We start from the raw sequence: 14,202 nt of genomic DNA on the forward strand, positions 1-14,202 counted from the left end.
TGCTCGTGGGTGACCAGGTGTATTGAGTAGTAATATATTTAAAGGAATCCTTTTTTCTAGCAAAAGTTCCCAACAGTGGGCTTAAAAGAGTCAGTAAACCGTGTTGTAAGGAGATGTGCTATCATCCAGGCTTTGTTGTCCCACTTATAGAGCACAGGAATAGTAGATCTAGCCAAATTCGTAAGGACCCTAGGATTTTCTGAATGATACATGAGCATTAACTTTAAGGTCACCAGCTGCATTGGCCCTTAACAAGAGAATCAGCCTGTCTTTTGAAATTTTGAAGTCAGGCAATAACTTCTCCTCTTCATTTCTGAAAGTCCTAGATGGCATCTTCCAATAGAAGACTGTTCTGTCTGCATTGAAAAACTGCTTCATGAAGCCACATTCATGAGTTACCTTAAGCTCCATACTTTTAAAAGACACAGAAGTACAAAGAACAGTATACAGTCCCACCACTCAAAATGAACACATTTACCATTTATTTTGCTTTTTAATAAATAAAATATTTAAAAAATTGGAGGCCATTATCTCACTCCCCAATCCTAAAACCCTCCCTCTTCTCAGAAGCAACCACAATCTTAAGTTGACACATAACATTTTTTTCATGCATAAAATATTTACAGAAATTGCTTTGTATTAAAATACTGGCAAAACTCCCAACAAACAAAAGTCTAGCCACCAGATGGCTTCAAAAGTTCTACCAGACATTTAGAGAAGACTTAATATCTATCCTTCTTAAACTGCTCCAAAAAATTGCAGAGGAAGAAATTCTTCTGATTCATTTGATTAACTCACCATGATACCAAAACCAGACAAAGATATCACACAAAAAGAAAATTAAAGCCAGTATCACTGATGAACATAGTTTCAAAAAGCTTAAGAAATTAGCAAATTGAATCCAACAATACACTAAAAGGATCATTTATCATACTCAAGTGGGATTTATCTCAGGGATGCAAGTAGCCATAAATCAATCAATGTGATATACCATATTAACAAATTAAAGAATAAAAATTGTACTGTTGAGAGGGGCAAGAGACAAGATGGTGGAATCTTAAGAAAGAAAAATGGATTCAGACTATACTACAAAGCTACAGTCGTCAAAACAGTGTGGTGCTGTTGGAAAAACAGAAATCAGTGGAGCAGGATGGAAAGCCCAGAAATAAATGCACACACCTATGGTCAATTAATCTCTGACTAAGAAGACATTGAAGGCGGGGAGGAGAAGGGGATGACAGAGGATGGGATGGTTGGATAGCATCACTGACTCAATGGAGATGTTTGGGTAAACTCTGGGAGTTGGTGATGGACAGGGAGGCCTGCCATGCTGCAGTAGTTCATGGGGTCGCAGGGAGTCAGACACAACTGAGTGACTGAACTGAACTGAAAGAGGTGAAAATATATGATGGAGATAATATTGTCTCTTTAATAAGTGGTGCTGGGAAAACTGGACAACTGCATGCAAAAGAATGAAAGTAGAACATTCTCTTAACACCGTATATGAAAATAAACTATAAATGGATTAAAATCCTAAATTAAGGCCAGATACTATAAAACTCTTAGAGGAAAACATAGGCAAAGCATCCCTTGACATAAATTGCAGCAAGGTCTTTTTTATCCACCACGTAGAATAATGAAAATAAAAACTAAGCAAATGGGACCTAATTAAATTAAAAAACATTTGGACAACAAAGGTAACCATAAATGAATTGAAGACAGCCCACCAAATGGGAGAAAATATTTGCAAATTAAGTGACAACAAGGGATTAATCTCCAAAATCTACAAACAGCTCATGCAGCTCAATAAAAAAAATAAACAAACAAACAAATAGCCCAATCAAAAATGGGCAGATGAGCTAAATAAACATTTCTCCAGAGAAGACATACAGATGGCCAAAAACACATGAAAAGATGTTCAACATTGCTAGTTATTCATGAAATATAAATCAAAAATACAATGAGGTATCACCTCAAACTGGTCAGAATGGCCATTATCAAAAAGTTTACAAACAGTAAATGCTGGCATGAGTGTGGAGAAAAAGTAAATCTTGTCTACAGTTGATGGAAAAATAAATTGCTATAGCCACTGTGGAAAACAATATGTAGCATTCTTTAAAAACTAAAAATATTACTACCATATGACCCAGCAGTTCCACTCCAGAGTATGTTCCCAAAAGATATGAAAGCAATAATTTGTAAAGATATATGCACTCAATATCATAGCAGATTATTTACAGTTGCCAATATATGGAAGCAACCAAAGTGTCCATCAACCGATGAGTGGGTAAAAAAGGATGTGGTGTATATACACAATGGAATACTACTCAGCCATAAAAATGAACAGAATTTTGCTATTTGCAACTTGGAGGGTGTTATGCTAAGTGAAATAAGTGAATACCATACTGCGTGATATCTCTTACATATGGAACATAAAAAATAAAACCAACTAGTAAGTAGAACAAAAGAGAAACATATTCAGATATAGAGAGCATACTAGTAGTTACCTGTAGGGAAAGGGATGAGGGAAGAGCAAGAGAGAAGTAGGGGATTAAGAGAGATTAATATAAACTACTATGTATATAACAAGCTATGAGGATATATTGTATAGAACAGGGAATATATTGAATATTTTACAATAAGTATAAATGGAATATAACTTTTAAAAATTATGAATCACTATGTTGTACATCTGAAACTTATGTAATATTGTAAATCATCTATACTTCAACTTAAAAAGAGAAGAGACTGGCTTTTGTTTAGGCTGTTTCCACATTCCTAGGCTGTTGTAGTTGGTAATTGTGTCTCTACTGAAAGCCGCTTGTCCACACATTTAGTTTCTTGCCTTGTCTTTGTTGCAGCTAGTGTTGTTTTTCTCTTTTTCATTGAGGTAACTTCATTCTGCTGTTGCTCTCAGCCCCTCTCTCTTCTCTATATGTTTCTTCATATCTCATCCCAATTTACTGCTTTGTAGGCAGCTGCTGGTGTCCTTCCTTGTTGGAAGAAGACCATTACCTTGATATTGTGGATTTTGTGAAAGTGTGTTGTAAACTGACATGCATGAAAGAAATATATAATTTCACCATTTTATTTAGAGTGCCCTCCAGAGATGGGGTTAGGGACGTATTATTCATTTGTTTGGAGTACTTGCTTTTTATCAGCTTTTTTTTTTTTTTAGCTTAAAAAAACATCACCAGTTGCTTCTAGTTATTTTTTGAGTTATACTTCTGAAAGGTTGAGGCTACCAGATTTAAGACCATCAGATATCTGGAAATCAGAATAGTTAATTTATTGGTTTTTCGTTTTTATCTTTCATATAAATACTGTTCTTCAAGATATAGGAACAGTATCCAAAATAGATGAAAAGTTTACTATTGAAGAGATTGTTCATGAAACTAACAATTTCTCCAGCAAGTGACTTGAAAGACATTGTATAATTATAAAGTGAAAGGCTTTAGCTTTAATCTCCACCCATTGAATTGCATTGCTGTGTGGTCAGTTTGGTTGTTAAAGTTTTGGGTACATAGCACCTTATCTGCTTACTAAGATTAGCAGAAGTTTGGGGTTTGATTTTTCTAGCCCCATTAACAATATATCTAATTTCTTCCCACAGTTTACATTTACTTTGACAAAGGCAAATTTGGAGACAATTACTTAAGAACAGTTTGTATAACATCTGGATAATCAAAATAGTCACAATGAAGCACTTCCTGAGGTGAGTATTTATGGTTTCCTGGATGAGCCCTATGAAATGGAGAGATTTCCTTAACAATTAGTATAGTATTTCAGTTCACCATTTGTGATCCTATAAGCAGGTCTCTTTGGATTGCATGAAATAGCATTCTATTTTGGCTAAGAATAATTTGGCCATAGAGTTCCTTCTGCTAACTTTATATGCATACTGATGCTAAGATAGAACACTTGCAAATAGAAAATTACAGGAGATTACAAGAGCACTTGCAAATAGGAGATTACAAGAGAATATAGGCACAAAAACATGGGGCAGGTATACTTGGATGCTTTGTGTTTATAAAGCCCAAAGGTTTAGGTTTGAGGAATTAGTAGTCAAGGAATCAGTATAATTTGTATAGAATCATTTTCTTTGAAAAAAGTAATTTTGAATATAGATTTTGGTTGGCCGGCCAATCCATACAAGCATTTTCAAATTTTCATTTTTGGAGAAAAATATATATTCTAAACTTTTGCTTTTCCTGCCTCAGTGATGCCTCTGAAATCTGCATTAATTTTTGGTTCCCTGAATATTTTGTCGTATAGGGTGCCATATGTTTGTGTATTTTAGAATGATCTTGTTTTGTTTTGAAAGCCATTTAGTTGGACATATGGTCATAATTATTTTTAAGAGTATTGACTGTCATTCACAGTTCAATAAATAAAATGCTCAGAGAAATTTTACTTTAAATTAAAATATGACAAAATAAAGTTAATTTGATCCTGAATGTTACAAAATAAAACACACCTTCTACAATATTGAGTTTCTTTCCTGCAAGATGGTGACTTACCTATATTTCATATTCTCATCCCTTGTTCTGGCTATTTTCTCTAAGAAAATAATTAGTTGGCTTATTTCTTTTAGGAAGTGATTTAATTCTTTCAGTAGATGCAATTTAAGATTTTCTTTTTCCCACTGGTTTTCATTGCATTGTTATTTCTGGAGCACCTAAATCATTTGTGTGGAATTCACTATGTTTTGGTGTGGCTACTGGTGTTTATCCAATCTTAGAATTGTGAAAATCTCTCAGAAGGTTAGAATTAAATTATTTACATATATTAGCATTTATTTTGTTGTACAGAATATTCCTCAACCTGTTTATTTTAGATGTGTAAAAAGATAGTATTTGAAAAATCATCGGGGCATTTACCATCAAAGGATTTAACTCATACATTTTTGGTTGCCATGGCAATTAACCTATCTATTTACACATTCATGAAAAATTAGTAACTGTAAATCTCCCTTGAATGTAAATGTGGTATTTTTTAGTTGTAGAATCATATTAACAGAGAGCTTTAGTATTGGTTGAAGATTAGGAGTTCCTTTTGTAAAGGCGGGGGAGGTAGTGCTGAAGCATGTACCAAGCCTTGAACTACTGAATTTCTTCTTCAATGTTTTATTTGTTTTAAAAAACTTGAGTGGCCTCACAACCAGCCATTTAAAGAGAAATAGCATTTGTTTCTATTAGTTTATGTTAAATTGCATAAGTATATAGATTATATTTTTAATATTAATTTGTATTTGATGATTTAAAACCGATACAGTGGAAAATCTACCACTCTAATTTCACACAGAGCAGCACCAAGGGTGATGGAACTGGCATATCCCTATCAGTTATGTGTTCTGATACAAATTGTTCTCTTTTAATTTGGCACACTTGTTTTATAAACATGACTTAACATTGAAACTGAAGCTAGGATAATAAGCTACACATCAAGAAAGAAACGAGGATTTTCTCATTAATCCTTGGTTTTGAAATAACAAAAGGAAACTCAATCATCATTTCTTCTTAGTTGATTATTGCTTTTGACTTTAATTTTTGTTTTTAATTCTTTTTATTAAGTTATAACTTGTGTGTATTCATTATATGTTAATGTTTGTTGGATTTGGAGGAATAAGAGGGCAAGGAGCAAGAATCCTACATCACAGGCTCTATCAGATCATTTAGATTTCCTTCTGTTCCCTGTGGTCCGTTCCTACAGATGCTGGACAATTTGGCAATCTTTTCATTGGAACCAAAGAGAAAGTTACATAAATATAACTTGAACAAATCATGTGTTAATTCCTGAGCTCAGCAAATATATTATGCAGAATAAGGTGCTGACTTTCACTGAGGAGAATCAGTGTCATTTAAAAGCCCACAGAGTGATTCATCAACTTCTGAGTTACTCTAGAATGAGCAATTTCTGAGGTCATGTACAGCCTCAGAAGAAATGAAGTTAATCTTAAAGAAACCAAATGTGGGGAAAAAATGAATTTTAATCCACATTTAAGGTACATGGAACCCACACTCTTCTCTGTGACTACCTGCTACCATCACATATGTTAATGGTGTAACTACTCAAAGCTTAAGGGAATAGAAAAACATTACATGAGATATTAGAAATAAATGCTATAGGATTAATACACCCAGCTGTAGGGTGTGTTTTAAATTGACATTAGATATGGGATATTGGATAAGTACCCCATAGTCACTCAATATTACTTTAGCCATGATCTACATTAAAAAAATAAATAAAAGTGAATAAAAGTGAGGGAATAAAAGTGAGAAGAAAGTGTGTCTATGTGTGATCAGAAAGAGGGGACACTTGAATCTGAAATAGAACTGAAGCTTAGAGTTTAGTTTATTTAATCTATTTCATTAATTTCAATTCAATTGATGTTTATAATAGAGAGGACCTAACACTTATATTAAGATCTTTTCCTTTACTAGAATTTAGTTATTGAGATTATATACATTTAAGATCACTGGAACATTACTAATTTTGAATTTTTCTAATAAAGGGGATGTTAGAAGTCACCCCATATAGATAATTGCTTCCAACTATTTCAGCCTCAAGATCTCAGTTTCTTGGCATGGACCTTACTGCTTACTTTTCCTTCCTTAGGCAGAAGAGAGGAAAATGAAAACATCTGCCAACCTCAAAACTCCATGGGAGAAACTGAGATATAGAGCAGACTTGTACCCAAATCCTGGCTGTGAAACAGCAGAGGGAAAAACAATATTTCAGTAGTATGATTAGTAGATCTAGGCTTCCAGTTCACAAAAATATCTGTAAATGGGGTTTTAGAAGTCATTCACACTTGGTTAATATCTTCATCCACTGATTAAATTAGTAAGCAAGCCTTTAGTACTACTAAAAATTCCAGTACTGTGCCACATTTTAACTTTCATTTTCTCTTCTTAACAATTGTAACAAAATAGGCATTAATACTTCATCTTATAGCACAGGGCAAAAAGTTTAGCAAAGTTAAAAACAAACTCGTGCAAAGCACACAGATATTGAATGCATGCCTATCTGACTTCAAAGTTTTTTTTCTCTTAATTTTTGTATCATGTTACTCCCTTAACTGTATACCTGTTGTGAGGCATTCTGGGTGATACAAAAGTGAATATGAGGTGGCCCCTTCTCTAAGCTAACATACCACTTGGTAACGAGATAAAGCCACACTTACAAAATTAAGGTGTAAGAAGGAATGTGATTGGTGACATGCTGCAGCTATTTTGTGACAGGAATATTCAGGGAAGGCTTCACTGAGTTGATGTTGAAGGAAAGAGATTGAGGATGTAATAGATGGAGAAGGTGCTATGAGCAAAGCCTAAGGAAGTCTGACCAGCTGCCACAAGCATCATGTGGTCAAGGTTTATTGGAGGTAAATCCTGTTTAGGGTCAGTACAAGATAAGGTGCAAAGATAAATTTGGGGGCAGTTCTTGGACACCTTTGGAAGTATGGCATAAAACAGCCCAGAACCATGGTAACACTTTTACCAAGAAATAATATGGACCTTAAAGAAAAAAATGAACCTGAAAGTGAAAGTTAGTCACTCAGTCATGTCCGACTCTTTTGTGACGCTGTGGACTGTAGCCCACCAGGCTCCTCTGTCCATGGAATTCTCCAGGCAAGAATGCTAGAGTTGGTTGCCATTTCCTCCTCCAGGGGATCTTCCCAACCCTGGAATTGAACCTGGGTCTCCTGCATTGCAGGTGGATTCTTTACTGTTCGAGCCACTAGGGAAACCCTTATAGAAAAATATGTCAGATCAAAAAAAAAATCTTTTTCCCTTGTAACATATGTCTAACTTTATCTTAGAGCCAGATATCTAGTCCAATCCTTCCATTATGAGTAGCTTGAGCACAGTCACACAGCTCATAGCTTTATTGAGGCTAGATTTGAAGTCAGACTTCAGACACTCCTATTTAATTGGGTAGCATTTCCACTGCTTTTGAAGGACTGAAGGTGCAGGGTCATGTAGTTCTTGCAGAATTTCACTAGCCTCGCTTGAGACTTTAACTGAGCTTATTTTTTGGATGTTGAAGCAAAGTCCTGAATAAATGGTAGATTTATGGTGCATCTGAATACCTCTCTCATTGTAGACTGGTACTTTTAGCCATAGTTTTCTCTTTTTTTTTAGGACGCATACATACATACCACATATGTATATACATACATAAATATACATATGTATAATATATATATATCTGTATATATGTATATATATTATATATAGACCCATACAGAGGTATACATGTTTACACATATATATTTCAAATTATTTTGTTTCCTGTATTAAAACAAAGTATCCATACCCTTGTTGAAATATGTTAACCTGAATAGTTTTCTAGGCAGTTTCCTATAGGTGATCTCACCAGAGCTTGCCGTGACATATTTTTTGAACCTGCAATATTTGTCCTCCTGCTCTGTCTGTTTCCTTTCCCAGGTTAGGGAAGTTCTCAACTCTTAGGTCTTCAGATATATTCTCTGTCCCTTTCTCCCTTTTCTCTTTCTGGGACCCGTATAATGTGAATGTTAGTATACTTGATGTGGTCGCAGAGATCTCTTAAACTGGCCTCATTTGTTTTTCTTCTCTGTTTAGCTTCAGTGATTTCCACTACTGTGTTTCCAGCTCACTGATCTGTTCCTGTGTCTCATCTAAGCTGCTGCTGCTAAGGGTTGTCAGTCGTGTCTGACTCTGTGCGACCCCAGAGACGGCAGCCCACCAGGCTCCCGTCCTGGGATTCTCCAGGCAAGAATACTGGAGTGGGTTGCCATTTCCTTCTAAAGTGCATGAAAGTGAAGTCGCTCAGTCGTGTCCAACTCTTTGCGACCCCATGGACTGTAGCCTACCAGGCTCCTCTGTCCATGGGATTTTCCAGGCAAGAGTACTGGAGTGGGTTGCCATTGCCTTCTCCCTCATCTAAGCTACTGTTGATTCTTTCTAGAGCATTTCTTATTTCAATTATTGTATTCTTCACCTCTGTTTGCTTCTTCTTAATATTTTCTAAATCTTATTAAAAAATTCTAATTTCTTACTCTGTTCATCCAATCTTCTGCCAAGTTCTTTGAACATCTTTAAAGTCATGAACTTTACCTCTTTATCAGGTAAATTGTCTATCTCTACTTCACCTAGGTCTTCTTCTGGACTTTTATCTTGTTCCTTGGGAAGATATTTCTCTGTCATCTCATTTTGCCTGATTTGCTGTTTTAATTTTAATTTTTATTTTTTTAATATAAATTTGTTTTAATTGAAGGCTAATTACTTTACAGTATTGTATTGGTTTTGCCATACATTGACATGAATCCACCACAGGTGTACACATGTTCCCCATCGTGAACCCCTCTCCCAGCTCCCTCCCCATCCCATCCCTCTGGGTCATCCCAGTGCACCAGCCCCAAGTACTCTGTCTCATGTATCGAACCTGGACTGGCGATCTGTTTCACACATGTTAATATATATGTTTCAATACCATTCTCCCAAATCATCCCTCCCTCACCCTCTCCCCCAGAGTCCAAAAGACTGTTCTATACATCTGTGTCTCTTTTGCTGTTTTGCATACAGGGATGGTTACCATCCCTCTAAATTCCATATATATGCATTAGTATACTGTATTGGTGTTTTTCTTTCTGGCTTACTTCACTCTGTATAATAGGCTCCAGTTTCTGTTGTTTTTATTTGTATGTATTTTTTTCTGACCTTGGAGAAGTGGTCTTTCATAGGCGATGTCTTACGTGTCCCAGCAGTACACTCACCTCTTATCACCAGAGCTCTGTGCTCGTGGGGTGGCCCCTATGTGGACTACATGCATCCTTCTACTGTGTGTGTTAGTTGCTTAGTCATGTCTGACTCTTTGAAACCCCATAGACTGTAGCCCACCAGGCCCCTCCGTCCATAGGATTCTCCAGGCAAGAACATCAGAGTGGGCTGCCATTTCCTTCCCCAAAAGGAACTATAGAAAGAAAGAAAGTGAAGTCGCTCAGTCGTGTCCAACTCTTTGTGACCCCATGAACTGCAGCCTACCAGGCTCCTCCATCCATGGAATTTTCCAGGCAAGAGTACTGGAGTGGGTTGCCATTTCCTTCTCCACCTTCTACAGTAGTGGGCTGAATACTGTAGATGGTCTGGTTGGCATGGCTGTTCTCACCCCTCACCCCTACCCCTGCCTTGCTCAGTTGGTTGCAAAGCCTGCTTTGTGCAGAAGCTGCTGGCAGCTGGGGGCAGGGATGGGTCACAAGACAGCTCAGTATAGCACGTTGGGGATTCCAGAGGCTAGTGTTGGCCCTCTTGTGGGTTGACCTGGGATCTAGGACAAGTGTCTGTGGGGCTGGGGGTCTTTGATCAAATGTTGGCCTGTTGATGGGCAGAGCCTGTTCATTACATGGCCCACTGCATGGCCTGGAGTGTCCCCAAATAGTTTCAGCTCATTGGTGAGTGGGGCTGGATCCCACAATGACTGGCTGAGGGGTCCAAAATGTCTTAGAACTGGTATCCTATCAGCTTGGGGTAGGCAGAGCCAGGTTCTGGGTGTTCCAGCTGCACAGCCCTGGGGGTCCTGGAGCCAATATAGGGTGGTGTCTGTGTGTTGCTGGGTGAGGCCAACTCCTGACGCAGCTGGCTACAGAGTCTGGGGTGTCCCAAAGCTTATATAAGCCCACTAGTGATCTAGGGGCTGAATCCTAGGATGCCTGGCTGAGAGATCTTAGAACTGGTGTTGGCCTGCTGTTGGGTAGGCTGGGTTGTGACATGTTAGACTGTGGGGGTATTGCTGTGGTCCTGGAAGTGATGTCTGTCTCCTGGTGGGTGAGCCCTGGTCCTAGGGTCTCAGGCTGTAGGACATGGGGTCCTGGAGCTGGTTTCAGTGTGCTGGTGGGTAGGGCTGAGGCCCTGGGGTCCTAGGGCTAGTCCCATTCCCCTGGTGTGTGAGGCCAGGTCCTGGGCCCTCTGGTGGGCAGGGGGTCTTAAGGCAGGAGTCCTGTTGGTAGATGGGACTGTGTGCCTACCCAGCTGGTTGCTTGGCCTAAGGCATCCCAGTACTGGGGCTGACAGGCCGGTGGGTAGGGCCAGGTCCCAGAGCTAATAAGTCCCAGGGAGGATTCTAAAATGGCAATTGCCGGCACACATGTCCCTGTGGTAGCACACACTCCTCACAATGGCTGCTGCCAGTGTCTGTGTCCCCAGGGTGCGCTCCAGTTGCCTCCTGCCTCTCCAAAAGGCTCTCCAAGATCAGCAGGTAGGTCTGACCCAGGCTCCTTTCAAATGATGGCTTCTGCCCTAGTTACCAGAGCATGTGAGATTTTGTGTTGTTGTTGAGTCACTGCGTCATGTCTGACTCTTTGGGATTCCATGGACTGTAGCCTACCAGGCTCCTCTGTCCATGGGAATTTCCAGGCAAGAATACTGGGCTGATGGCCATTTTCTTCTCAGAGATCTTCCTGACCTAGAAATCAAACTGGCATCTCCTGCATTAGCAGGCGGATTCTTTACCACCAAGCCACCAGGGAAGCCCTGTGAGATTTTGTGTGCACCATTTAACAGTGAGGTCTTTTTTCCTACAGCTCTCCAGGTCCCCTGACTGGCCTTCAGACCTTAACCTTTTGGTGACTCATCTTCCTGGTGCAGGATCCCCAGACTGGGGAGTCTAATGTTGGGCTTGAACTCTGTTCCTGTGGACACCCTCTGCAGGTGTGATTGTTCTCTCATTTGTGGCTCACCTACCCAGGAGTCTGACTGTGCTTCATCTCCACCCCTCCTACCTGTCTTGTTGTAGTTCCTTCTTTATATCTTTAGTTGTAGAAGATCTTTTCTGAAGATCTTTTCTGCTAGCCTTCTGGTCTTTCTTATCAACTGTTGCTCTGTAAATAGTTACAAGTTTGGTGTGCCATGAAGGAGGTGAGCAGTCTTCCTACTCTGCCATCTTGATCAGTCCCCTTGTCTAAATGCTTCCTAAATGCCAAAGTATAACGTGTTTGCTGATTCCCTTATAAATAGACTAGTAAACATGTTGTCCAAGTAGGAAAAAAACCTGAATTTTAAAAATAAATCTTGTAAAATGTGTGGATTTAACATTGTTTTTAATTGAATAGTGATCTCATTAGTAATTTAAGAGAAGTTAATGTCTCTTTTCTTAGAAAGGAAAAGAATAAACCATTAATTTATTATTTCAGTTGTACCACAGTCAGCTATTGCTCTTTAATCCCTCATATAAAATGTCCCTGGAATTAAAAAATAGTGTCCTTTACTATAGAAATAGCATTTGGAATAATGTCTATTCATGATAGATTTATACCCACTACTTTTAGAAGGCAGCCTGTCTCTTCAGATAAAGAATGATGGAAAAGAGTCGGGGACGGACTTCCTTGCTGGTCCTGTGGCTGGGACGCTGTGCTTCTACTGCAGGGCATGCAGGTTCCATCCCTGGTCAGGGAACTAAGATCCCACATGCCACAAGGCCAAAAAAGAAAATAATAATGATGATGGAATTCCATCCAAGGGGCTGTACACTGCCTCACTGCTGCTCAGTGTGGGGGAAATAATCTTGTTTCTCTCAGTTCAGTTCAGTTCAGTCACTCAGTCATGTCTGACTCTTTGCGACCCCATGAATTGCAGTACGCCAGGCCCCCTGTCCATCACCCTCCCAGAGTTCACTCAGACTCATGTCTATCAAGTTGGTGATGCCATCCAGCCATCTCATCCTTTGTCGTCCCCTTCTCCTCCTGCCCCCAATCCCTCCCAGCATCAGAGTCTTTTCCAATGAGTCAACTCTTCGCATGAGGTGGCCAAAGTATTGGAGTTTCAGCTTCAACATCAGTCCTTCCAATGAACACTCAGGACTGATCTCCTTTAGGATGTACTGGTTGGACCTCCTTGCAGTCCAAGGGGCTCTCAAGAGTCTGCTCCAACACCACAGTTCAAAAGCATCAATTCTTTGGTGCTCAGCTTTCTTCACAGTCCAAGTCTCACATCCATACATGACCACTGGAAAAACCACAGCCTTGACTAGACGGACCTTTGTTGGCAACGTAATGTCTCTGCTTTTTAATATACTATCTAGGTTGGTCATAACTTTCCTTCCAAGGAGTAAGCGTCTTTTAATTTCATGGCTGCAGTCACCATCTGCAGTGATTTTGGAGCCCCAAAAAAATAGTCTGACACTGTTTCCACTGTTTCCCCATCTATTTTCCATGAAGTGATGAGACCAGATGCCATGATCTTTGTTTCTGAATGTTGAGCTTTAAGCCAACTTTTTCACTCTCCTCTTTCACTTTCATCAAGAGGCTTTTGAGTTCCTCTTCACTTCCTGCCATAAGGGTGGTATCATCCGGATATCTGAGGTTATTGATAGAGGCCCACAAATGGTTTATTTGTATGATTTCACATTTCTAATTCATGTATCAAGTCCTCCAGAGCATCTTTTCCTATGGATTCTCATTATTTAGAAGGGCCCATTTACTATGCCAAATACCTGTTGACAAGTTAATTTCCAGCTGACTGCCAGTGCTCTTTGGAGAAGGAAATGGCAACCCACTCCAGTGTTCTTGCCTGGAGAATCCCAGGGATGGGGGAGCCTGGTGGGCTGCTGTCTATGGGGTCGCACAGAGTTGGACACGACTGAAGTGACTTAGCAGCAGCAGCAGCAGCCAATGCTCCTAATTGGGAACTTCAATAGAGCAACTAAAAATGTTTTAAATGTCATTTCAGAAAGTATATATGATGTTGGAAACATTTAGTAGTCTGCTGTTCTTTATGGCCATTCAGATGAAAAGTATTTTATTTAATAAAGTTGTTTTGATCCAAGAATTGTGATTATTTTGTATGTGTCTTTCCTCACCAGTAGTGTACTTCTTGTTTATTATAGGACTCCTTCAAGGAAGAATTAACTTTCAGTAGCAAATTCATTGAAACTATTCAAAATAAGCTACTTTTCTTTTCCTGTTTCAAAAGAAGATATCAGGATCACAAATTTAAGATGACAGAGTAGCGTACAGGTACCCACAGCCCCACCCCACAAGCAGACTACCTGGTCCTAGGTACATGTCCTATTTTCAGGCCTTATCACTGCCGAATGGATTCCTCTAACAAAGATGCACAAGACAGGAGCTCACTTTTATTTGGTAGAGATATGATTCATTTTGAATAATTTACATTGGGTGGCTATTCTTGTGCAAACTAGAGGATCAATGTTAAATGATAAAAG

The 14,202-nt window shown here is 39.0% G+C and overlaps 1 protein-coding gene across 4 annotated transcripts in view; it reads left to right on the forward strand.

The window, feature by feature from the left end:
* Nucleotides 1-14,202, forward strand: part of ELMOD1 (ELMO domain containing 1) — an 87,339-nt gene that overhangs the window by 19,607 nt on the left and 53,530 nt on the right. For 3 of the 4 annotated variants that reach the window (XM_042232876.1, XM_042232875.1, XM_004015994.5), the window contains one exon: nt 3,614-3,715. In XM_042232876.1, the coding sequence (XP_042088810.1) occupies nt 3,699-3,715 (17 nt within the window). In that variant the 5' untranslated portion in view covers nt 3,614-3,698. Of the gene's footprint in view, nt 1-3,610; nt 3,716-14,202 lie in introns of those variants that run through there. The other variant, XM_042232877.1, reaches the window with a different exon arrangement.

Source organism: Ovis aries, chromosome 15 (assembly GCF_016772045.2).
Source record: "Ovis aries strain OAR_USU_Benz2616 breed Rambouillet chromosome 15, ARS-UI_Ramb_v3.0, whole genome shotgun sequence".
Taxonomy (NCBI): Eukaryota; Metazoa; Chordata; class Mammalia; order Artiodactyla; family Bovidae; genus Ovis; species Ovis aries.